Below are 26,722 nucleotides of genomic sequence, written 5' to 3'. Positions count from 1 at the left end.
CCCTTTACAGGAAATCAAAGCTAAATAAGGTGTGTGTAGTAGTTGGCCCGTAGTCACTGCTGTTTTGTAATCATGCCTGGACAAGTATCTCCGTTTGATACACGAAAAGAAGCTGTAGTTGGTGTGTTGGAATGAATAGTCAAGGTTTCTCCAAAGTCCAGTGTGTGTATGGATAGACCAGATTGAAGGTACGTTTATTATTGCCTCTAAAATAACATGTTTATAATTGTTACAACTCATAAATGTAAGATATTTTTTGACAGAGCTATATCGTTTGCACCCAATAGCCTCTCGATAGCCTCGGAGAAAAGCAAAACCTTCAATCTGCGGTGTTCCCAGAAAACATGCCCTCATTGGCTATGGAGGACTGTTAACGTTGGGTTCTGTCACACACACACACACACACACACACACACACACACACACACACACACACACACACACACACACACACACACACACACACACACACACACACACACACACACACACACACACACACACACACACACACACACACACACACACAGGGAGAGGGAGAGAAGCAAGAGGTTATAGTGTAATTTTCTAATAAAGAAGAATGAAAGACATTAATTGCAGTTATTGTATCTGTGGTTTTACATCACACCGTCACATGGTGTTGTGAGACTGGGGTTGTATAGTTCCATTACATGGTGTTGTGAGACTGGGGTTGTATAGTTCCATTACATGGTGTTGTGAGACTGGGGATGTATAGTTCCGTTACATGGTGTTGTGAGACTGGGGTTGTATAGTTCCATTACATGGTGTCAGTGAAAGGTTTGCATTCCCCATATTGAGGCGCAACAGGTCTAACACCCATCTGCTTAGACGCTAAATCACAGGTTTCTGTGTTTCGGAGAAAGCTATTTCGCACGTACTATTTTGAGTGAACTTCCCTGAGGAAGTAACACACCCAGTGGGTGTCCTAAATGACACCTTATTCCCTATATAGTGTACAACATTCGACCAGAGCCCAATGAAGTAGTACCCTATATAGGGAATAGGGTGCCATTTGGTACGAATCTCTAATGTAGAGTGTAGGATCCGCCTACTGCAATCCTGTATTTCTATAAGTAGGAGTGGTTCAAGTAAAGACTAAAGTAAATATGTCTCTGTTCAGCAGGATCCGTTTGGAGACGACAGAGCAGAAGATAATCTCTATTCCGGAGAGAGGAGATGGCAAAGTAAGTATCCAGAATTAAAATAGAGAAAGGACAGAGCAGATAGAGTGATTATCTAGAGTAAAGAGTGTTAAAGAGAAGTTCATTGAAATATGGTTGAACTAAGTCACTGGCACTGGCAAGGTGTAGAGAGGAAGTGCATGTTAACACGGTGGTGGAGTTTAGACCAGTTTTAATAAAAGGTTTTTTTAGTGGCGAATGGAATACTGAATACATTCTGACAACCACATACACACATACAATGGCAATTACATGAATAATCAGTTCCCTGTGAGTTTTAATGACTGAGAATGGCACTGAGTTTTATCACTGTGAACCTGCCCTCTTTGAACAGAGTTGATGGAAATGAACACACAGTGTAGAGTGTGGGATTCACCTCCTGCATACTGGTCCATGGGAGTAGGAGTCCCAGCAAACATCTCCACACTGGGCACAATGTGGGCCCCAATGCGGGTTAAAATATTGTCCCCATGTAGGCTGCCCACATTGAACCGATGCGACTGTACTGTAGAATAATACACTACACACCGTAGTATCCCTCATGTGTAGTACTTACTATAGAATGTTGTAGTATACTGTAGAATACTATAGTAAATACTACAGTAATGTCTGCAAAAACACTACAGTCTGCAAAACCACTACACTTTTTTTTTTTAACTATAGTAAATACTACAGTATTTAATTAGCATATACCCTGCCCATTCCACTCCCCATATCCCAATTTGGTCCAATCAGGTCATAGAAAAGAGCAGAAGCGCTGAACAATCTGTTCAGACCAAAGTCCTACCTACCTACAGGTTATGGAAAACTTGCTCTTTTAGTATTTCTCCAGTAATACTAAAAGAGCAAATGAGAACGCCTCCAATTCTATCTCAAAGACAATAAAACAAAAACACATTAGTAAATACTACATTATATTACAGTCCGCAGAAGCACTACAGTAAATACTACAATAATGTCTGCTAAAACACTATAGTAAATACTACAGTATACTACAGTCCTCAAAAACACTACAATAAATACTACAATCTGCAAAAACACTACATTCATTACTATAGTATATACTACAGTTTTATTTTATTACAGTATTTATACTATAGTTAACTGTAAATACTACAGTAAATACTACAGTATTCACTGTAGTGTTTTTGCAAATGTTTCATGTGGGGTGTGATAGCCCGTGCTGGTTAGCCTGTGCTCGGCTGGTGTGGGCTTTTTGTGGGCTAGCCTGTGTTGGGCTGATGTGGGTTTGTTGTGGGCTAAGCCTGTGTTGGGCTGGTCTCGGCTGGCCCGTGTAAGGCTAATGTGGGCTTGGTGATAGCTAGCCTGTGTTGGGCTGGTGTGGGCTTGGTGTTGTCTTGGTGTGGGATCACCTGTGTTGAGCTGGTGTGGGCTTGGTGTTGTCTTGGTGTGGGCTTGGTGTTGTCTTGGTGTGGGCTAGCCTGTGTTGGGCTGGTGTGGGCTAGCCTGTGTTGAGCTGGTGTGGGCTTGGTGTTGTCTTGGTGTGGGATAACCTGTGTTGGGCTGGTGTGGGCTTGGTGTTGTCTTGGTGTGGGATAACCTGTGTTGGGCTAGTGTGGGCTTGGTGTTGTCTTGGTGTGGGATAACCTGTGTTGGGCTGGTGTGGGCTTGGTGTTGTCTTGGTGTGGGATAACCTGTGTTGAGCTGGTGTGGGCTTGGTGTGGGCTAGCCTGTGTTGGGCTTGGTGTGGGCTAGCCTGTGTTGGGCTGGTGTGGGCTTGGTGTGGGCTAGCCTGTGTTGGGCTGGTGTGGGCTTGGTGTGGGCTAGCCTGTGTTGGGCTTGGTGTTGTCTTGGTGTGGGATAACCTGTGTTGAGCTGGTGTGGGCTTGGTGTGGGCTCGCCTGTGTTGGGCTGGTGTGGGCTTGGTGTGGGCTAGCCTGTGTTGGGCTTGGTGTTGTCTTGGTGTGGGATAACCTGTGTTGAGCTGGTGTGGGCTTGGTGTGGGCTAGCCTGTGTTGGGCTGGTGTGGGCTTGGTGTGGGCTAGCCTGTGTTGGGCTTGGTGTTGTCTTGGTGTGGGATAACCTGTGTTGAGCTGGTGTGGGCTTGGTGTGGGCTAGCCTGTGTTGGGCTGGTGTGGGCTAGCCTGTGTTGGGCTGGTGTGGGCTAGCATGTGGGCTTGGTGTGGGCTAGCATGTGGGCTTGGTGTGGGCTAGCCTGTGGGCTTGGTGTGGGCTAGCCTGTGTTGGGCTAGTTTGGGTTGATGTGGGATGGCCAGTGCCCACCTTGCCCACCGAATACCCACATGGGGCCAATGGGGTCATATTTGCTGGCTTTCCTGGCTTCTATGGCAACAGACCAACAAATACAGACAGCTTACAGTAGCTATATACAATAGGTGAGGATTCAGGGCAAAGGGTTTCAAAATGCCTTCTATCCCATTCACCAGGAAATAACTTTGTAAGTGTATGCTTTTACAGTATATGTATGGTATTTAGTTTGTAAGATGCGTAATTCAGCAGTGTTTTAACTGTATCAGATCGAGCTGAAATTGTCCCCATTGATAAAAACAACATATACTTGTTTTCATCAGAGAAATACGTATTTTAATTACTTCAGAGTATTTTGTCATTTGAATTACACTGGGCTGAACTACACTCCAATGTATTTGATATTTGGTATTTTCAAAATACTGTAATTTGTATTTTCAAAATGCGAAATATGTTTATATACCATTTTTTTTATAGTGGTTTACATTTTGTGGCCCTCCTTTCACCCTGCATTGGTATCAGAATTCTAATAGCACTATGGTGTAATAAGAACTTCTGCTACATGACAAATATAAATGTACTGTATATGTAAAAGTGAACAATTGCAATGCATGCTGAGTATTATTCTAATGAGCTCCGCCCCCGAAACAATGCCCAAAATAATACCCAGTGTGCTTTGCAGTTCATTTTGGTGTGTTCATTTTCACTTATACATTTCGATTTTGGTCATTTAGCAGACACTCTTATCCAGAGTGACTTGCTCAACTAAGGTAGATAAACAACAACATATTACAGTTATAGCAAGTAAAACGTTTTTGTAACCGTTACTGAGAATGTTGTTGCTGTTCAGGCCAGCTACTTGCAAATGTCTTTTTGTACTTTAAAATACAAAAAACAGTATGGTATTTTGTTTGTAAAATGCGTAATTCAGCAGTGTTTTAACTGTCTCAGATCAAGCTGAAATTGTCCCTTGATCTTTATGTTTTTTTGTATTTTGTAATTGTATTTCGTAATTTTTGCCAATCCCTGGTTCTCATTCATCACACTTAATCTTCTTTTGACTGAAATGTTTTTTGTTTCCTGAACATTCTCCCTGTAGATTGGACATGACAAAACATGGTGAAAATAACCAAGGCCAACTGGAACAAACGACAGCGGCACATAAAAATAACATTGTCTTTGTTTAACAAAGCTAAATTCAAACTTGGTCTTCGTTAAACCCAATAGAAACCAAGGAACAAAGTCCTGACCCACAACCATTGGCTTTATCTCTAATCAATCAACTCTTTCTGAACCGCCCTCTGAACACAGCCTCCAAGCACACTGTACGTCTCTGATTCCTGGCCATGCCTCGCGGTCATGTGATTTGCTAAGATAAAATATTGGCAATAAAATAGTTAGAGTCGTTGATATTCCAGGCTTATCTGCGCTGTGCTTAATAATAGTCTAGCGGAAAGGTTACCTCCTCCTTGCCACAGGAATTCTCAGCCTTTGCAGGCATCATCAGATAACCTAGATGCAAATCTGTTTTTCCGTCCGCTGTGAGAGTGTACCAACATAGCTACCTGTCATGGCAGGCAAAGTAATACCAACCCTGCCCAATGCTGGAGGGGGGGGAATTCTCATGGACAGTGAACTCATGGACTCACTCTCATTTCTAGATGTCTTGAGCGCAAATGAGTTTGAAGGAGAGCAAATCGACCCAGCAGTTGCTTTGGAGACTGAGTCAGATTTTTACAAGGGAACCCCACCTAAATGGATGAACTTTTACCTGGCTGATGAGAGGGCCTCTGATAGCAGTGCCACGCCTACAGGAGAAGAACATGACATTGGATTGATCAGAAGAGATGGTTATGAAAAGCTGAGGGAACTCATCAAGGTTCAGAGACAGGGCAGCTGGAGTGTAAACAGTATTAAGCTGTCGCACCAGCCAGGCAGTGGAGGAACCACCCTGGCCATGCAGATACTCTGGGACCTGAGGAAAGAGCTCAGGTGTGCTGTTCTGGTCGACCCTTCTTCTGACAAGAAAGATATAGGCAAACAAGTCCAGAAAGACCCGCTGTCTGACACTAGGACTATTGCCAAACAGGTGGTCAAACTTTTTGCAACCGGTGATCCAGAAAACCAGAATACAGTGCTTCTTTTGCAGGACAATGAACACCTGAGGGACCCCTTACAGGACTTTCTCATCAGAGAAATAACAGAGCAAAAAATCAGTGCTAAATGCCCTGTGGTCATCATTCTACAATGCATACGCTCTGCCTATATCATAGACGATGAGGAGGATGAGAGTAGAACTGAGGCAGATTTACTCCTGAAATCAAGTCTTTCTGACAAAGAGAAAACAAGCCTTGTTAGCATAGAAAAACAAATACAGAGGCACCACAGAGACGAGATGGGAAAGTTTCACAGCTTTAACATAATGCAACATGATTTCAATGAAGAATACATGAGAAAAACATTTTGTTCAGACGAGGCAAAAGAAATCACCAAATATCTTCAGCAAAACAAAGCATCCCGCAACACCAAACTCTTTGCATTTTTAGCTCTGGTGAACTCCTATGTTCCTGGCTCCTACCTCTTACAGTCACAGTGTGAGGCATTCCTCAGCCATCAAGACCCCTATGGTGACCCCTACCTGTCATTTCAGAAACGCATGCAACCTTTCAGTGATCTCATAGTCACATTCTCAAGACATGGAGGAGAAGACAAGAGAGTCCGCATAGCACACCCAGTTCTTGCACATCAATGTGTTCAGTTGCTGGCAGATGCTGGTATAGCTAGGAGCTCAGCAACACTGGACTTTCTGCAGTACTTAACCAGACAACAAATTCAGCCATCCTTGTTACTGTTCTTCAAAGACATGTTAACTAAGAGAGAAACAACCTCAAATGGCCAGGAGATGTTTTCCAGGTTAATTCTAGATATTGAGAAACATGAAGGCATTCCTGAATGTGTAAATGTGTTGAAAACCGCTTCAGAAACATTCAAGCATGACCCGTTCTACCCTCAATCTCTTGCACGTTTTTACTACATCAAAATATCTGATTTTACAAGAGCTGAGATTTGGGCTGAAAGAGCTAAAGAGAGAGTGCCCACCAACTCATTCATTGCTGATACACTGGGACAAGTTCACAAGAACCATTTGAATAAACAAGTCAATGGAAAATCAGGTGAAAAATCAGGGGCCAGAGACATTTTGTTTTGGGCAGAGAAAGCCATCAAGGCTTTCAAACAAGAGGAGGAGTTAGCTGAAAAGGAAACAGTGGAGGATGACAGTCCAACAAAAATGTATCACACCTTCAACAACAGGGGAATCTTTGGTTATCTACAGGTTGCTAACATTGTTTATAATTCCCTCACAAATCTCAACCCAAAATGGAGGAAAATCCTTACCCAGGAAATATCAGCTGAAGATCTCTCGGTACTGTTTGAGGACAGAAAGCTCATGAAGTACAAGACTTTCATCACCAGCCTCAGAGTTGCGGTTGAAAATAAATTTTACAATTTTTTTGAGAGTTACCTCACTTACTCTGAGCCCAGGAACTGGAAGGATCAGCCAACATACTTTCAGCGAGACATTATTGATTGTTTTTGCAAGTATACAAGTGCCCCCAGTCCAAAAGAGGACCTACCATTAAAGACACTCAAAGAGAAAATGGCCTCTACCTTTCCTGGCCTCTCCTCTCTCAATCAAAATGCCAGTGAGTCCAACTTGAGTAAAATCACAGAGCTGTGGAAAATAATCAATAAAGAAAACCCTGATGATGTTAACACTGCCTGTAATTACATCCTGGCCAACTTCATCCAGATCAATGGGCCAGTGGCATCTGCAGAACCCGCAACTCTACCACAACTTAGAACCATTCTTCAGAAGTTCATGGAGGAAGAAAAGACAAAACTTTGGACCCCAGAGTTTTACCTCCTTGTCCTCCTACTGTTTTGGCCCGAGGAGGCAAGAGAGGGGGATGTCACCAATGACATTGATCTTAACAAGTATGTTGAGCGCATGAAGCAGGCCTTTGACAACAAATACAAGAAGTACCTACAATCTAGGGAACTTGTGCCCTTGTTTTACCTGGGTAAAGGTGCTGGGTTAAAAAGACTTGTTCACAAATCAAGCATAGACAACATCTGTGAGCGTCTGAAAAGGAAATCAAGGACAGCCAATAAAACAAGAGGCAGTGCAGAGATCAGGGACACCTGGATTCAGGATCACCTTCTTCGTGTCAAAGGAGTGGTCAGAGTGTATAAGGCATTTGCCCGTATGGCAGACAAAGAGATTGAGATTCGTCCTCAGAAACAGGCCAGTGTGTGGAAGGATGGTTACATCTCATTTTACCTTGGCTTCGATATCAGTGGCCCTGTGGCTTTTGACATAAAGTACACAATATACAGAGTGGGAAATGTTCAGCAAAAAATGAAATATGCCATTGGATCAGAGGGAACCATAATGGAAGAATCAAAAACATTACTTCGAGGTAAGTCATACCTTGACTTGTATTACAGTGGCTTGCGAAAGTACATTTTACATTTTTACATTTTAGTAATTTAGCAGACGCTCTTATCCATATTTTTTTTTTTTAAAGTATTCACCCCCGTTGGCATTTTTCCTATTTTGTTGCCTTACAACCTGGAATTAAAATGGATTTGGGGGGGGGGGGGGGTGGGGGGGGGGGGGTGGGGGGGGGGGGGTTATAATTTGATTTACACAACATGTCTACCACTTTGAAGATGCAAAATATTTTTTCTTGTGAAACAAACAAGAAATAATACAAAAACACAGAAAACTTGAGCGTGCATAACTATTCATCCCCCTAAAGTCAATACTTTGTAGAGCCACCTTTTGCAGCAATTACAGCTGCAAGTCTCTTGGGGTATGTCTCTATAAGCTTGGCACATCTAGCCACTGGGATTTTTGCCCATTCTTCAAGGCAAAACTGCTCCAGCTCCTTCAAGTTGGATGGGTTCCGCTGGTGTACAGCAATCTTTAAGTCATACCACAGATTCTCAATTGGATTGAGGTCTGGGCTTTTATTAGGCCATTCCAAAACATTTAAATGTTTCCCCATAAACCACTCAAGTGTTGCTTTAGCAGTATGCTTAGGGTCATTGTCCTGCTGGAAGGTAAATCTCCGTCCCAGTCTCAAATCTCTGGAAGACTGAAACAGTTTTCCCTCAAGAAATTCCCTGTTTTTAGCGCCATCCATCATTCCTTCAATTTTGACCAGTTTCCCAGACCCTGCCAATGAAAAACATCCCCACAGCATGATGCTGCCACCACCATGGATGGTGTTCTCGGGGTGATGAGAGGTGTTGGGTTTGCGCCAGACATAGCATTTTCCTTGATGGCCAAAAAGCTCAATTTTAGTCTCATCTGACCAGAGTACCTTCTTCCATATGTTTGGGGAGTCTCCCACATGCCTTTTGGTGAACACCAAATGTGTTTGCATATTTTATTCTTTAAGCAATGGCTTTTTTCTGCCCACTCTTCCGTAAAGCCCAGCTCTGTGGAGTGTACGGCTTAAAGTGGTCCTATGGACAGATACTCCAATCTCCGTTGTGGAGCTTTGCAGCTCCTTCAGGGTTAACTTTGGTCTCTTTGTTGCCTCTCTGATTAATGCCCTCCTTGTCTGGTCCGTGAGTTTTGTTGGGCGGCCTTCTCTTGGCAGGTTTGTTGTGGTGCCATATTCTTTCAATTTTTTAATAATGGATTTAATGGTGCTCCGTGGGATGTTCAAAGTTTCGGATATTTTTTTATAACTCAACCCTGATCTGTACTTTTCCACAACTTTGTCCCTGACCTGTTTGGAGAGATCCTTGGTCTTCATGGTACCGCTTGCTTAGTGGTGCCCCTTGCTTAGTGGTGTTGCAGACTCTGGGGCCTTTCAGCACAGGTGTATATATACTGAGATCATGTGACACTTAGATTGCACACAGGTGGACTTCTGAAGATAATTGGTTGCACCAGATCTTATTTAGGGGCTTCCGTTATTTCTTTTTTAGAATATTTAGAAACAAGTTGTTTTTTTCATTTCAGTACACCAATTTGGACTATTTTGTGTATGTCCATTACATGAAATCCAAATAAAAATCCATATAAATTGCAGGTTGAAACACAACAATATTGGAAAAACACCAAGGGGGATGAATACTTTTGCAAGGCACATCTATTCCACATGATGGGGTCCCGTTTAAATGTTAGTAATGACTGTAAAACTTGATGAAGTAAATGTTTACCTGGTAATGCGTGACTCCAACTTGTTCATGTTGAATTACCTAGACATTGGGGGAAAAATAAGTGACTTACTAAAAAATTAACATACAGATGGATGTTAATCTTATTATGTGGAGTGAATATCTCAATTTATATTTATGCTAGACAGTTATTCATTTGGTTTAATTCAAATATACAATGGTGTGTATACTATATCCATGGGTTTGTTTTCTGAGATACAGTACCAGATGGCTCCAAATCCAAAACAAGTGAGATAATGTTGACCATTGATTCTTATTTCAGGTATTCCAATGGGCTTTAAGACTTCTAGCCACATTCATGTAAGTAAGATCATCTAAACTTTGGTATACTGACTGCACTGCAGGGTTGGGTTCAATTCCCTTTTAATTCAGTTAATTCAGGAGGTAAACTGAAATTCCAACTCCAATACTCTCAATACACATTCCACGCCTGAACACTCCACGCCCTCTTCTTGTCGGCAAAACAGTTTCGGATACGTCGTCAGGCATTGCCATCAGGAAGGTGATGTCGTTAAACATGGATCAAATTTGTTAAAATTACTAAATGACATTAACAGTATTTGAAAAGCGACAACAATGAGACAAATGGAGGAACATTTTATTGACGCTAAGAACGGAATGTATATGTTTTTAAATAACATCCGTAGAAAATTCTCTGTAACGTAGACGCAGGGCAGGAAGCAGATGGTGAGTTTAATAATAATGAACATGGCGAGTTACAAAACAAGAGACGCTTCTAGACATGAAAACTGAACCAACACTGCCTGAAGAGTGATGCCATGGAGTGCTAGATAAAGGGGAAGTAATCAGGATAGTGATGAAGTCCAGGTGTGCCTCATGAGGCGCAGGTGTGCGTAATGAGGGTTGCCAGGTGTGCGTCATGATGGGTTGCCAGGACCGGTGGTTAGTAAACCGGCGAAGTCGAGCACCGGAGCGGGGGAGCGGGAGTAGGCGTGGCAGTTACTAAAGCTTTCTTGTGGTTTTTATGGAAAGTTTTCTTAATGTTCTGAGAACGGAATTTAGAGCTTATTGATGTTAATGTGTACAATTCAATTATTTTCAACATTCCCAGAATATTGCCAAGAACTGACATAAAAGAGATCCATACATTATCTGAACGTTCTGAGAACATCCCTCAAGTCATACCATTTTTTTTTTACTTTCCCAGAATGTAGTAAAAATATGACATTAAAAATAACCACAAGTACTGAAATTCCCACAGAAGCACGTTGTTTCTTAACGTTTGTATTTGTATTTGTTTTTATTATGGATCCCCATTAGCTGCTGCCTTGGTCCAGCAAAATTATGGCAGTTCATACAATTTTCAAAACATTACAATACATTCACCGATTTCACAACACACTGTGTGCCCTCAGGCCCCTACTCCACCACTACCACATATCTACAGTACAAAAATCCATGTGTACATGTGTGTATAGTGTGTATGTTATCGTGTGTGTGTGTGTGTGTATGCATGTGTCTGCGCCTATGTTTGCGTTGCTTCACAGTCCCCGCTGTTCCATAAGGTGTTTTTTCATCTGTTTTTTTAAATCTAATTTTACTACTTGCATCAGTTACTTGATTTGGAATAGAGTTCCATGTAGTCATGGCTCTATGTAGTACTGTGCGCCTTCCATAGTCTGTTCTGGACTTGGGGACTGTGAAGAGACCTCTGGTGGTATGTCTTGTGGGGTATGCATGGGTGACCGAGCTGTGCGCCAGTAGCTCAAACAGATAGCTTGGCGCACCCAACATGTCAATACCTCTCATAAACACAAGTAGTGATGAAGTCAATCTCTCCTTCACTTTGAGCTAGGAGAGATCGACATGCATATTATTAATATTAGCTCTCTGTGTTCATCCAAGGGCCAGCCTTGCTGCCCTGTTCTGAGCAAATTGCAATTTTCCTAAGTCCTTTTTTGTGGCACCTGACCACACGACTGAACAGTAGTCCAGGTGTGACAAAACTAGGGCCTGTAGGACCTGCCTTGTTGATAGTGCTGTTAAGAAGGTAGAGCAGCGCTTTGTTATGGACATACTTCTCCCCATCTTAGCTGCTGTTGTATCAATATGTTTTGACCACGACAGTTTACAATCCAGGGTTACTCCATGCAGTTTAGTCACCTCAACTTGCTCAATTTCCACATTATTTATTACAAGATTTAGTTGAGATTTAGGGTTTAGTGAGTGATTTGTCCCAAACACAATGCTTTTAGTTTTAGAAATATTTAGGACTAACTTATTCCTTGCCACCCACTCTGAAACTAACTGCAACTCTTTGTTAAGTGTTGCAGTCATTTTAGTCGCTGTAGTAGCTGACGTATAGTGTTGAGTCATCCGCATACATAGACACACAGGCTTCACTCAAAGCCAGTGGCATGTCGTTAGTAAAGATTGAAAAAAGTAATGGGCCTAGACAGCTGCCCTGGGGAATTCCTGAATCTACCTGGATTATGTTGGAGAGGCTTCCATTAAAGAACACCCTCTGTGTTCTGTTAGACAGGTAACTCTTTATCCACGATATAGCAGGTGGAGTAAAGCCATAACACATACGTTTTTTCCAGCAGCAGACTATGATCGTTAATGTCAAAAGCCGCACTGAAGTCTAACAAAAAATCCCCCATAATCTTTTTATCATCAATTTCTCTCAGCCAATCATCAGTAATTTGTGTAAGTGCTGTGCTTGTTGAATGTCCTTCTCTATAAGCATGCTGAAAGTTTGTTGTCAATTTGTTTACTGTAAAATAGCTTGTATCTGGTCAAACACAATTTTTTCCAATAGTTTACTAAGGGTTGGTAACAGGCTAATTGGTCGGCTATTGTCACGGTTTCGGCCGAGGCTGCTCCTTCTCCTTGTTCGGGCAGGCTTCGGCGGTCGTCGTCTCCGGAGTACTAGCTGCCACCGTTATATGTTTCTATGTTTGATTAGTTTTGTCTGATTGTTACACCTGTTCATTGTTAAGTGTTCATTATGCGCCCTATTTAGTTCTCTTGTGTTTGGTCAGGTGTTGTGTGTAATTGTTCTATGTCACGTGTAGTAGTTGGTTCGCTGTTCTGTGCTCTCTGTATTTCGTTTTGTTTGAGAGAGTCCTGCACGTTGTGCGCACTTACTTTGGTTCTTCCGGTGTGCGTATGTTTCGCCTGTGGCCTGTTGCCGTGTTTGGCTTGTATTTTTCGGACTTCACTAAAGACATCTGTTTCGAATCTCTGTGTGTCCTGCGTGTGATTCCACGTTACCTCTACACTCAACCCTGACAGAATTACACACCATCTCTATGGAATCAGCAGGAGCACCCGCACCCACAGAGATCATCGAGGAGCGCCTTCGTGGACAGGAGGACAGGATCAACCAAATCGGGCACGCCCTGGACCGAGTGATGAACACCCTCCATCGATGGGAGACCAGCGGGGTACCCACACCCCCACCTACCGCACCATCACCATCGGTCAGCCCGCCTGTCCAACTTCCGGAACCCAGTGGGATTCGGCTCTCGCTCCCGAGGGCGTACGGCGGCACCGCTGCCGGGTGTCAGGGGTTCCTGTTGCAAGTTGAACTCTACCTCGCCACCGTACACCCGGCGCCCTCTGGACACGAGAGCGTTTCCGCCCTCATCTCCTGTCTCACCGGCAAGGCGTTGGAGTGGGCCAACGCCGAATGGAGGAGAATAGACGCCGCTACCATCACCTATGCGGAGTTCTCCCGCCGCTTCCGTGCTGTGTTTGACCATCCACCGGAAGGGAAGGCGGCGGGGGAGCGTCTATTCTACCTCCGGCAGGGGATGAGGAGCGCTCAGGAGTTTGCACTGGAGTTCCGGACTCTAGCGGCAGATGCGGGGTGGAATGAGCGGGCACTCATAGACCACTTCCGCTGCAGCCTCCGGGAGGACGTCCGCAGAGAGTTGGCGTGCAGGGATACCACGCTTTCATTTGACCAATTGGTTGACATGGCCATTCGGCTGGACACCCTGCTCGCTACCCGCGGGCGTCCCAGGTGGGGGTCGCCCATTCCACCCTCCAGCACCTCCGAGCCGAGCCCCATGGAGCTCGGAGGTGCTGGCGCTAGAGGAAGGAGAAGAAGGAGCCCGAGGGGGGCCGTCCCCTGCACCAACTGTGGCCGTGGAGGGCACACCGCGGCTAGGTGCTGGGGAGGGTCTCCTGGTGGAGGAGAAGGCAGGCCACACATTGGGGAGTCCTCCCAGGTGAGTAGGCGCCCCACTTACCCAGAGCTTTCTGTCGTACACATAACCATACCTGTTTGTTTTCCACAGGTTGCACCTCGTTCCCAGCATAAGGCGCTAGTAGATTCAGGCGCAGCTGGGAATTTTGTAGATCGCAAATTCTGTGTAGAGTTAGGGATTCCCCTCCTTCCGGTAAATAATCCTTTCCCTGTACATGCCCTAGATAGTCGTCCGTTAGGATCCGGGTTGATTAGGGAGGTCACAGTGCCACTTAGGATGGAGACGCAGGGGGGTCATGAGGAGACGATTCAGCTCTATCTGATCGACTCTCCTGCGTATCCGGTGGTGCTGGGGCTTCCCTGGTTGATTACCCATGATCCTACTATTTTGTGGCGAGAGAGGGCTCTTAAGGGGTGGTCTGCTCAGTGTGAGGGGCTATGTCTGGGTGTTTCCGTAGGGGCGACCTCGGTGGAGAGTCCGAACCAAATGCCCGCATTGCACATTCCCCCCGAGTATGAGGATTTGGCACTCGTGTTTAGCAAGACGAGAGCGGCGCGGTTGCCACCTCATAGACAGGGGGATTGTGCGATAGACCTCCAGGCAGGAGCTGCGCTCCCGCGGAGCCATGTGTATCCTTTGTCACAGGAGGAGAAGAGGGCAATGGAGACATACATTGCCGAGTCTCTGAGACAGGGATACATACGGCCCTCCACTTCACCCGCGTCCTCAAGCTTCTTTTTTGTGAGGAAAAAGGATGGAGGTTTGCGCCCGTGTATTGATTACCGCGGTCTCAATCAGATTACTGTGAAATATAGTTATCCACTCCCGCTGATTGCGACTATGACGGAGTCATTACACGGGGCACGGTTCTTCACAAAATTGGACCTCAGGAGCGCATATAACTTGGTGCGCATTAGAGAGGGCGATGAATGGAAGACAGCATTTAGTACTACCTCCGGTCATTACGAGTATCTCGTCATGCCATACGGGTTAATGAATGCTCCATCAGTCTTCCAATCCTTTGTAGATTAGATTTTCCAGGACATGCAGGGGCAGGGAGTAGTCGTGTACATAGACGATATTCTGGTGTACAGTTCTACCCGGGCCGAACATGTAGCCCTGGTGCGCCGAGTATTGAGGAGGCTGTTGGAGCATGACCTGTATGTCAAAGCCGAGAAATGTCTGTTCTTCCAGGAGTCGGTCTCCTTTTTGGGTTATCAGTTGTCTGCGTCAGGGGTGAGGATGGAGGTTGACCGTGTGTCAGTCGTGCGTAATTGGCAAACCCCAACCACGGTTAAAGAGGTGCAGCAGTTCTTGGGTTTTGCGAATTACTACCAGAGGTTTATCCGGGGTTTTGGACAGGTGGCAGCTCCCATAACGTCCCTTCTGAAAGGGGGTCCGGTGCGCTTGCGGTGGTCAGCTGAGGCGGACAGGGCTTTTGGGAGACTGAAGGACCTGTTTACCTCGGCTCCAGTGCTGGCGCATCCGGATCCCGCTTTACCATTCCAAGTGGAAGTGGACGCGTCCGTCTGAAGCCGGTATCGGGGCTGTTCTCTCACAACGGTCCGGCACACCACCTAAACTCCGCCCCTGTGCTTTTTATTCGAAAAAGCTCAGTCCGGCGGAGCGTAATTATGACGTAGGGGACAGGGAGCTGTTAGCCGTGGTACAAGCCCTAAAGGTGTGGAGGCATTGGCTTGAGGGGGCTCAACACCCTTTTCTCATTCTGACTGACCACCGTAACCTGGAATACATTCGGGCAGCTAGGAGACTGAATCCTCGCCAGGCTCGTTGGACTATGTTTCTAGCCCGGTTCGTGTTTAAGATCACTTACATCCCTGGGTCCCAGAACGGGAAGGCAGATGCCCTGTCTCGGCGGTATGACACGGAGGAGAGGTCCGTTGAGCCCACTCCCATACTACCTAAGTCTTGTCTGGTTGCACCGGTGGTATGGGAGGTCGATACGGACATCGAGCGGGCATTACGCACCGACCCTAGCCCTCCACAGTGTCCGGTGGGTCGGACGTACGTCCCGCTCGAGGTCCGGGATCGGCTCATTTATTGGGCTCACACGTCACCCTCCTCTGGGCATCCAGGTATTGGCCGGACAGTGCACTGCCTTAGCACAAAGTACTGGTGGCCATCGGTGTGTGCCCAGTGTAAGGCGTCCAGACACTTGCCCAGGGGTAAGTTACAACCCCTGCCCGTTCCACAACGACCCTGGTCTCACCTCTCGGTGGATTTTGTTACAGACCTTCCCTCCTCACAGGGGAATACCACCATCCTGGTCGTTGTGGATCGGTTCTCGAAGGCCTGTCGTCTCCTTCCCATGCCGGGTCTTCCTACTGCCCTACAGACCGCTGAGGCTCTATTTACCCACGTCTTCCGGCATTACGGGGTACCCGAGGATATAGTGTCTGATCGAGGCCCCCAGTTTACCTCCAGAGTCTGGAGAGCGTTTATGGAACGGTTGGGGGTTTCGGTGAGCCTTACCTCGGGTTACCACCTGGAGAGTAATGGGCAGGTCGAACGTGTCAACCAGGATGTGGATAGGTTTCTGAGGTCATATTGCCAGGGCCGGCCGGAGGAGTGGGCGAGATATGTTCCCTGGGCCGAGATGGCACAGAACTCTCTCCGCCACTCCTCCACTAAACTAACCCCTTTCCAGTGTGTGTTGGGGTACCAGCCGGTTCTGGCACCTTGGCATGAGAGCCAGATCGAGGCCCCTGCGGTGGATGAGTGGGTGCGGCGCTCGGAGGAGACGTGGAACGCTGCACACATCCATCTGCAGCGAGCCATCCATCGACAGAAGACGAGCGCCGATCTCCACCGCAGTGAGGGGCCAGTGTACGCACCTGGAGATCGAGTCTGGCTCTCAACCAGAAACCTGCCCCTCCGCCTGCCCTGCCGGAAGCTGGGTCGGCGGTTTGTGGGGCCTTTTAAAGTCCTGAGGAGATTGAACGAGGTGTGTTACAGGTTACAACTGCCCATTGATTACAAGAATATTAACCCCTCGTTCCATGTGTCTCTCCTCAGGCCGGTGGTAGCTGGTCCACTCCAGGACTATGAGATAGAAGAGACTCCTCCGCCCCCGTTGGACATCGAGGGGGCTCCGGCGTACACTGTTCGGTCCATCCTAGATTCGAGACGCCGGATGGGGGGTCTCCAATATCTCGTGGAGTGGGAGGGGTACGGCCCGGAGGAGCGGTGCTGGGTGCCGAGGAGGGACATCCTAGACCCGTCTCTTCTGACCGAGTTCCATCGTGGTCATCCTACGCGCCCTGCTCCGCGTCCTCCTGGTCGTCCCCGAGGCCGGGGTCGGCGCATGGCTGGAGCCGCGCGTCAAGGGGGGGGGTACTGTCACGGTTTCGGCCGAGGCTGCTCCTTCTCCTTGTTCGGGCAGGCTTCGGCGGTCGTCGTCTCCGGAGTACTAGCTGCCACCGTTCTATGTTTCTATGTTTGATTAGTTTTGTCTGATTGTTACACCTGTTCATTGTTAAGTGTTCATTATGCGCCCTATTTAGTTCTCTTGTGTTTGGTCAGGTGTTGTGTGTAATTGTTCTATGTCACGTGTAGTAGTTGGTTCGCTGTTCTGTGCTCTCTGTATTTCGTTTTGTTTGAGAGAGTCCTGCACGTTGTGCGCACCTACTTTGGTTCTTCCAGTGTGCGTATGTTTCGCCTGTGGCCTGTTGCCGTGTTTGACTTGTATTTTTCGGACTTCACTAAAGACATCTGTTTCGAATCTCTGTGTGTTCTGCGTGTGATTCCACGTTACCTCTACACTCAACCCTGACAGCTATTTGAGCCAGTAAAGGGGGCTTTTCTATTTTTAGGTAGCGGAATGACTTTTGCTTCCCTCCAAGCCTGCGGACACACACATTCTAATAGGCTTAAATTGAAAATATGGCAAAAAGGGGTGGCAATATCGTCCGCTATTATCCTCAGTAATTTTCCATCCAAGTTGTCAGATCCCGGTGGCTTGTCATTGTTGATAGACAACAATAATTTTTTCACCTCTTCCACACTCACTTTATGGAATTTAAAATTACAATGCTTGTCTTTCATAATTTGGTCAGATATACTTGGATGTGTAGTGTCAGCAATTTTTGCTGGCATGTCATGCCTAAGTTTACTAATCTTGCCAATTAAAAAATCATTAAAGTAGTTGGCAATATCAGTTGGTTTTGTGATGAATGAGCCAGCTGATTCAATGAAGGATGGAGCTGAGTTTTTTTTTTTTCCCAGAATTTCTTTTAAGGTGCTCCAAAGCTTTTTACTATCATTCTTTATGTCATTTTTCTTTGTTTCATAGTGTAGTTTCTTCTTATTTTTATTCAGTTTAGTCACATGATATCTCAATTTGCAATACGTTTGCCAATTGGTTGTGCAGCCAGACTTATTTGCCATTCCTTTTGCCTCATCCCTCTCAATCATACAATTTTTCAATTCCTCATCAATCCACATGGATTTAACAGTTTTTACAGTCATTTTCTTAAGGGGTGCATGCTTATTAGTAACTGGAATAAGCAATTTCATAAATGTGTCAAGTGCAGTGTCTGTTTGCTCCTCATTACACACCACGGACCAACATATATTCTTTACATCAACAACATAGGAATCACTACAAAACTTATTGTATGACCTCTTACACACAATATTAGGCCCAGCCTTTGGAACTTTGGTTCCAAAGGCTGAGAACATGACTTTAAATAGAACCATGAGGAAAACGTTATGCTGAAGTACTGAAATCCCCATAGAATAATGTTGTTTCTTAATGTTCTCGGAACTATTTGAGAACATTCCCAATGTCAGACCAGTTGGAGAACGTTCGTTGAACATGACCAAAATGTAAATTAAATGTAACCATGTTTGAACTTTTAGGAAATGTAAAGTCTAAGGGCCCAGGGCTGGATTTCTACTAAGCTAAGCTAACAGTTTTGCTTCCGTCCCTCTCCTCGCCCCTACCATGGGCTTGAACCAGGGATCCTCTGCACACATCGACAACAGTCACCCTTGAAGCACCGTTACCCGTCGCTCCACAAAAGCCACAGCCCTTGCAGAGCAAGGGAAACAACTACTTCAAGGTCTCAGAGCGAGTGACGGCACTGATTGAAACGCTACTAGCGCGCACCGCTAACTAGCTAGCCATTTCACACCGGTTACACTAACATATGGAATTGTTTTAAGATGGTCATAAGGATCATTTAGCTATTTTATTTTGAATTTTAGGACCCCTGTAGGTATCAAAATAAAATATGATAAAAATTATTTTATGAAACATTGGTTTTGCTATTCGCCCATAGAAACACTTTGAATAACACAATCATTTATGGAAAAACAAAAGGAATTATGTTTTGAAGTGTCTGTCCTATATCTGATGGGACCCATCTTGGACAAGATGAGTTCCACTATGTCTGGTGAAAACCAAACACTACATTCCACAGTAAGAACCTCATACCAACGGTCAAGCATGGTGGAGGTAGTGGGATACTTTGGGGATGCTTTGCTGCCTCAGGACCTGAATGACTTGCCTTAATAGAAGGAACCATGAATTCTGCTCTGTATCAGAGAATTCTAAAGTAGAATGTCAGGCCATCTGTCTATGAGCTGCAACTCTAATCTAGCGCACCTGATTCTAATAATTTGCATGTTGATAAGCTGAATCAGGTCAGTTACAACCAGGGTTGGAGCGAAAACCTACAGGATGGTAGCTCTCCAGGAACAGGGTTGGAGTGAAAACCTACAGGAGGGTAGCTCTCCAGGAACAGGGTTGGAGTGAAAACCTACAGGAGGGTAGCTCTCCAGGAACAGGGTTGGAGAGCCCTGCAGAGTAACCAGACCCAAGTAGGGACCAATAATACAGCATGAACACCATGGCCAGATAGTTGGTCTTAAAGACAATCAAACTGCTCTGTTTCCAATGGCTGACTCTGCGTCGTTGTGTTTTGTATAAATTGTATAAGAGTTTGATTAATAAAAGTTGTATTGCATCCAACCATGGATACAATGACAGTCTAAAACACAGGTGTGGAAAGTCTCTTATTCCAAACAGAGGTAAGTATTGTAGGTAGTGCAGCCTGTTGTTGACAACATCATCACTGCTTAGTAGAGAGAATTTAGGCCTTAAAGTGTTGGCTGATATGTGTCCTTTTTCTATTCCAGACCCCAACTCTTTTGACAGAACCTGAATGGAAAACAATCCATCCACAATGGACCAAAACCCATTACAGGTTACCATTTATTATCCATGAATACATTTTTCACATACTTAAAGGGGAAGGTTAGAATTTTACAACCTGCCGTTAGACGGTTCCTCACCCTGACAGAAGTCTATAAGGCAGGAGAAACTGTAATCCATGGTTCAGTTTTGTCTAAACAGCCACTCAATTGGAGTGATATGGCATGTGCGCAAATGTTCAAAACGTCATGGCCAAATCAACTCAAATCAACTCCATATTTGGTTTGATGTTAATGAAGGTGGTTTGACCATTAAAAAAACATCCACACCGCTACTTGTTACTTCCATTGATTGTTAGCTGGTGGTTGAACTTAGCTGATGTCTGTAGTAGCTATTTTATTTACATTTTTTACATTTTAGTCATTTTAGCAGACGATCTTATCCAGAGCGACTTACAGTTAGTGAGTGCATTCTTTTTTTTCATTTTTTTTCATACTTTATTTAACCTTTTCCCATTGAGACCATGTCTCTTTTGCAAGGGAGCCCTGCTTCACACAAAAAAATGCAGCAGGGAACACATAACAAGGAATTAATTATACAACTACAACAATAAAGGCAGTATCATAAAAAAATACAACAAAAAAACAGCGAGCTCCAAAAGTATTGGGACAGTGAATTTTGTTGTTGTTGTTTTGGCTCTGTACTCCAGCGCTTTGGATTTGAAATGATACAATGACTATGAGGTTCAAGTGCAGACTGTCAGAAATTACAGCACTTTTTGTATTAGTATTAGTATTAGGACAAATTCACTTATATGTGTATTAAAGTACACTGGACAAAAATATAAACGCAAAATGCAACAATTTCAAATATTTTACTGAGTTACAGTTCATATAAGGAAATCAGTCAATTTAAATGTATTTGGCCCTAGTCTATGGATTCCACAACTGGGAATACAGATATGCATCTGTTGGTCACACCAGAGCATCCCAAACATGCTCAATGGGTGACATGTCTGGTGAGTATGCAGGCCATGGAAGAACTGGGACATTTTCAGTTTCCAGGAATTGTGTACAGATCCTTGCGACATGGATTATCATGTTGAAACATGAGGTAATGGCGGCGGATGAATGGCAAGACAATGGGCCTCAGGATCTCGTCACAGTGTATCTCTGTGCCTTCAAATTAACAGCGTTCATATATATTATGTCACCAGAGTCAAAGCGACATAATTTAATTTAAAGAGAAAGAAAACCGAACAATGGATTACAGTTTCCCCTGGCCCATAGACTACTTTCTGGGTGAGCAACCATCTAACATGTTTATTTAAATGAGTGCCACTACTGTTCTGTGGCCCCCAGGCTCCAGTGCCCCCATGCAGGCCTGTTCCAGTGCAGGTTGACAGGGCTGATGTTTCTGATGGAGGGGGAGGGGGAGGGGGAGGTGCTTTACAGGACTGTCCAATGGGACGACAGTCTCCTGCACTCCACGGGCCGGACTCCTGCCGGACCCCTGTTCAGCATTGAGTGTCTTCAGGGAGCTGTCCGTCAGTTACACCTCCCACACTGTGAGATCACCTCTGGTGGGTTTTACGCTACTTCTTCATCAAAGTTCTAATGCCAACATCCGTCCAAATAGACAATTGTAACACCCACATATTCTTGGGATAGGGCAGAGTCATTAAAGACTTCAACTGGGTACATGGTAAGGAAACAGGTCACGCTAGACAGAATTACAAAAATATTGTAAATTACTAAGTAATTAAGGTGTTACAGTTGCGTCAAGAAAGGGGTAAATATGAAAGCTCTAATTGAAACAAACGACTTGACTACTACAGAAGTCCATCAAACAGCATTCTTAAAGTTGTTTAAGTTGTAGGGTTTAAGTACACACGGATTAAATAGGAACGTCGCAGCACACAATTTAGGGCCCTGTTCAAACAGATCCGCTTAGATCAGATCCGCTTAGATCAGATCCGCTCCACATAGCTGATGTTTTAACGGTGTCGGAGGTGGAGCTGCTTTACAGCTGTCAAATCCACAAGTGGCTCCCGGCATTATACAGTACCTAAAGCGGGCATTGCCATTGGCTGCACGGAGTCGCATTAAGAGAAATCCCACGCAGCCTTGTTTACAAGTTCTAACACTGGAATGTGCGATGAAATCTACACCTTGATTAAGCTGATAGAAATCCTAATTATTTTGTTCTGAACTTCTAACCCAAGTGCTCACCGATTTGTCAGCTCCAATGCAGTTCCACCTCCCGGCACCTCCAAAACATCCGCTATCGCCCGGTTAACGCTTGATCTGATTGGATCTAGGACTTAGTTCAGTAGGTAGCAGTCAAGGTACAGCAAGCAGCACAGCACACAGTGAGAAGCCACACAAGCTACAAAGTGGGGCTACAAATTGACTGAGGATTCAGGCAATTCTGTGTTTAAACCTACCACTTAAAACACAGAATAAAATACAAACAGTTCAATAAATAGGGTTGCACTTTACCTCGTTGGGATCCAAGATGCTACAACCAGAAACAAACAACACTTTACTTTAATAAGCTTTACACAAACAATACTCTAAAACACCTTTGACAGCGTGGCAGCTTGGAGTCCAGCAGTCTACCTCTCCTCTCCCTGATCTGGCTGGGATTCAAGCACCCAGAGACGCTTCATCTTCTTCATTGGTGGGGTTTTAGGGCTACATTCTGAAAAGTTGTACCTGTATTTCTGTACTCAGAAAACAAAAAGGGGGAAATTCAAAACAGAAATGGGAAAAACTCAAACTTTTAACGTCCTCTAACGCCCGAAAAAACTACATACAAAACAAAAACATTATCCTCAATCAATCAACTTTACTCGGAGCCCTACACAGATCTGTGGACCTGAGAGGATCCGATTGCTCCTGCCAGTACTTCATGCAGCCCTTCACTTGTTACATCCCTCACTCCCAAGAATGGTTCAGCTGCAGCTAGGATGATAGCGATCCTTCCCGAGGTCTTATCCACTCCTGTAGTGCTGTTTATCAACCGTTGCAATAAATGCCAAAAAGGTTCACCTTTTTCATGTTAAGGATATCTGATAAGGGTTATCACTCATGTCCATCCCTCTGAAAACATTTGACACGTCATCAAATGCTTAAAGGGAGGGGCACAGGTGTGCTTAATCACCTCATTAGCCTTGAAGTAATTGGAAACACACAAATCCCAGCGCACAATGGTGACACTCAAAATGGCTACCTAGTAGGGCAATCTTCACCCTGTTACACAATCAGCACAGTACACCAATGAAGGTTTTCTCTATTGCAGGGAAAGGCTTTGATTCCTTATCTGTGGCCCATGTTACTGGTGACAGTGTGGAAGTTTTGCAGCCAGTGAGGGTGACTTACTCACATGCGGTGGTGGACATCACAGACCTCTCCTTATGGGGCCTGGTCTCCTCCTACTTTTCATCCTCGGTGGAAGGGCAAGTGCTGCTGTTCCACAAACCACAACTCCGGAAGCCAACTCTGAACGTACATTTACTTCCAGTGAATGTGCCCGTCACTGAGGTGCAAAAAACCTTACATTCAGTATAAGGACACTTTTGTTGCTAAAATGAATCTGAAAATCACTTTAGGCGGTAAAATTTGTCAGTTGGCTCTCCTCTGATAATCGAAGGAGCCTTATTGATGATCAGCTCTTATTCTGTTGCAGGTGGAGAGGGAACAGCGGGACTGCAAATACATTCAGATCCCCTCCAACTGCCCGCTCACATGTGGGGAAACATACAAACTCTGCTGTGATTCTGCTGAGAAAAATAAGATACAACCATTGGTAAAATAAATCATATTTTTCCACGTTTTTTTTAGCAGACGTGTTCTGGATCATGTGAATGTGACATTGTCACACCAAGTTGCCAAATAAAAATGGTGTGTGATTTTTGAAACGTGAGCTGTGCTGATGCGTGTACTGAATGCCAGCTGGTGGAGAAATGAGGTTGACTTTACATGTGTTTCAGGTGGAAAAGTTTCGCCGTGAGTACGGCCCCAACTACCACCCCACCTTCCAGGTGTTCCTGGAGGCAGGCACAGAGGATGTGGAGCTTAGACTTCTGAAAAGAGGGGATGAGGAGGTATGGATACGTCAAGTGCCACTAACAGGTAAGTTGCTATTTAAATCCCATCCAGTCACCTTATTACGTAACTTACTCTGTGGCTGTAATACGTGTATCTATAGTGTGGATCATCTACGCGTAAATGTAGAACGTATCTTCCATCACAAATACATGTTTGGCAAATGTATCTCTTACTTTACCCTGTCTCCCAGATACTGTGTTGGTCGGTGGGCTGGATATCCGTGATGTGGAGCAGCTGCGTTTCGTGCGGTGTAAGTTTGTGGAAAAAGTGTCAGAGCCTACTATTAAAGGTCTCCTGGACGGGCTCCTGCATAAGAAAGTGGTCAATGATTACGAAAAAGACTCAGTAAAGGTGATAGCTGAGAGGGCAGACAAGGCACGTGCCATCATCGACATGGTGCTGCATAAAGGAACTTATGCATGTTTGACTATGAAAACACTTCTGTGTGAACTAGACCAATACTTATGCTCAGAACTGGGTTTGAGATAGAACATTGTTGGAGTATGAGACACCCTGTTGAGAAGACCAATGGCCCGGCATGAGTCTAGGCAAACAGCTACAGATGTAAGATCTTAATCTGATCACCCTGTTGAGTATACCCATGCCCCGGCATGAGTCTAGGCAAACAGCTATAGATGTAAGATCTTAATTTGATCACCCTGTTGCAGAACTTTCTTGAAGTGTACATTGTTCTATTCCAGCCAACCTAAATGAACCACATTTTAAAGGAAAAATTGTTTTATTGTTATTTTATTAATATTGATATTGTATTAATTTTTGTGTGAATTGGAGGCCTGCATGAAAATGTTGTTTTATCTTCTTACAATAGATCCTAGTTTTTAGTGTTTGATATAGTACGTTTATGAATGTTCTCTCACATGCTGTGAATAAAAATTAAAGATATTGTCTTAGTATCATGTGGGCTGGACATGACTGAGTGCAAGACACTGGACAAATAAATCAATCAAATCATACTGCATACTGTATGTTTATGATGTTTGCTATGTTACCCACCCTTATGATCCGTAATGTACAAGGTATTGGTTAAATGATGTGTCTCTGAATATACTGGTTTATTGTACCAGTAGATTATGTGTTTCTTTGACATCGTAACACAGTAACAACAAAGACCCTGTGTTGACCAGTGCTTCTTGAGAGCAACAAGTAATGTTCCCTCTAAACTGTGCGTGGACGAGCAGCTCCCCCGGGACTGAAGAAATATCAGCCTGTGCAGAAGAAATATCAGCGCGAAGAGAGGGAACCAGCCAGGGTACCAGCCAGGGGACCAGCCAGGGGACCAGCCAGGGGACCAGCCAGGGGACCAGTGAGGGAACCAGCCAGGGGACCAGTGAGGGAACCAGCCAGGAGACCAGTGAGGGAACCAGCCAGGGGACCAGTGAGGGAACCAGCCAGGGGCCCCAGCCAGGGGACCAGTGAGGGAACCAGCCAGGGGACCAGCCAGGGTACCAGTGAGGGAACCAGCCAGGGGACCAGTGAGGGAACCAGCCAGGGGACCAGTGAGGGAACCAGCCAGGGGACCAGCCAGGGAACCAGCCAGGGGACCAGTGAGGGAACCAGCCAGGGGACCAGTGAGGGAACCAGCCAGGGGACCAGCCAGGGGACCAGCCAGGGGACCAGCCAGGGTAGAGCAGGGCCAAGAAAGAGGCAGAGCAGCAATTGGCTATTTGATTATTTTAAGGCAGGGAGGGAGGAGAAGAGATATAAGGAGACAGTGAAGAGGAAAACAGGGACAGAGCAGCTGATGGGCAAATTGAGAGATTTATTTCTTTTTATATTTTTGAGAGATGAGAACAAGTGATATCAACACACAAGAAAATAAGACTTACTTATCAAGTATTGCACAAACGATTGGTGATAAACACCCAGGTGATAAAATGACAAGGAACTGATTGGTGATAAACACTCAGGTGATAAAATGACAAGGAACTGATTGGTGATAAACACTCAGGTGATAAAATGACAAGGAACTGATTGGTGATAAACACTCAGGTGATAAAATGACAAGGAACTGATTGGTGGTAATAAAATAAATAACAACGAACTGATCATCTAAATAGGTAGAAGAGATTACACATAAAAACGGATACTTTTTTAAAGACAGCTATTTATGAAGAGGGAGGGAGAGGGAGGGAGAGAAAGGAGAGAGGGAGAGAACTGCTTGTAATTAAAGTAGTCCTGCTTGTCCAGTGCTGGTGGCTTGATGCGTATGTGGCAACCATCGATGGCCCCGACTGTCTTTCTGAACACATCGCTCCTCGCCAACCTTCCAAATCCCAGCCCGATGTCCTCCACATCTTCTGGAGCAGGGAAGTCGATGACCTTCTTCAGACTGTTCCTGATCTTTGTCACGCCCTGGCTCTGGGGACACTGTTATGTTGAGCCAGGGTGTATAGATTTGTGTTGTAGTTCTAGTTGGTTCATTTCTATGTTGGCCAGTGTGGTTCTCAATCAGAGGCAACGAGTGTCAGCTGTGGTTGGTTGTCTCTGATTGGGAACCACATTTAAACAGGCTGTTTTCCCACAGTAGTTGTGGGATCTTGTTTC

General features: G+C 45.0%; 1 protein-coding gene across 1 annotated transcript; it reads left to right on the top strand.

The window, feature by feature from the left end:
• Positions 1–25,128, top strand: LOC311115968 (sterile alpha motif domain-containing protein 9-like). The gene is made up of 10 exons (XM_084191085.1): positions 1–188; positions 1,145–1,205; positions 4,531–7,912; positions 9,952–9,989; positions 20,030–20,097; positions 21,407–21,627; positions 23,349–23,590; positions 23,736–23,855; positions 24,040–24,181; positions 24,348–25,128. The coding sequence occupies exons 3-10, from the start codon at positions 5,002–5,004 to the stop codon at positions 24,644–24,646; spliced, it is 4,041 nt and encodes a 1,346-aa protein (XP_084047211.1). The 5' UTR covers positions 1–188; positions 1,145–1,205; positions 4,531–5,001; the 3' UTR covers positions 24,647–25,128.
• The last annotated feature ends 1,594 nt before the right edge of the window (positions 25,129–26,722 follow it).

Source organism: Coregonus lavaretus, assembly GCF_964263955.1.
Source record: "Coregonus lavaretus genome assembly, contig: HAP1_SCAFFOLD_217, whole genome shotgun sequence".
NCBI classification, from domain to species: Eukaryota; Metazoa; Chordata; class Actinopteri; order Salmoniformes; family Salmonidae; genus Coregonus; species Coregonus lavaretus.
Note: the sequence above shows the minus strand (reverse complement) of the source record. Positions and strands in the feature narration are given on the sequence as shown.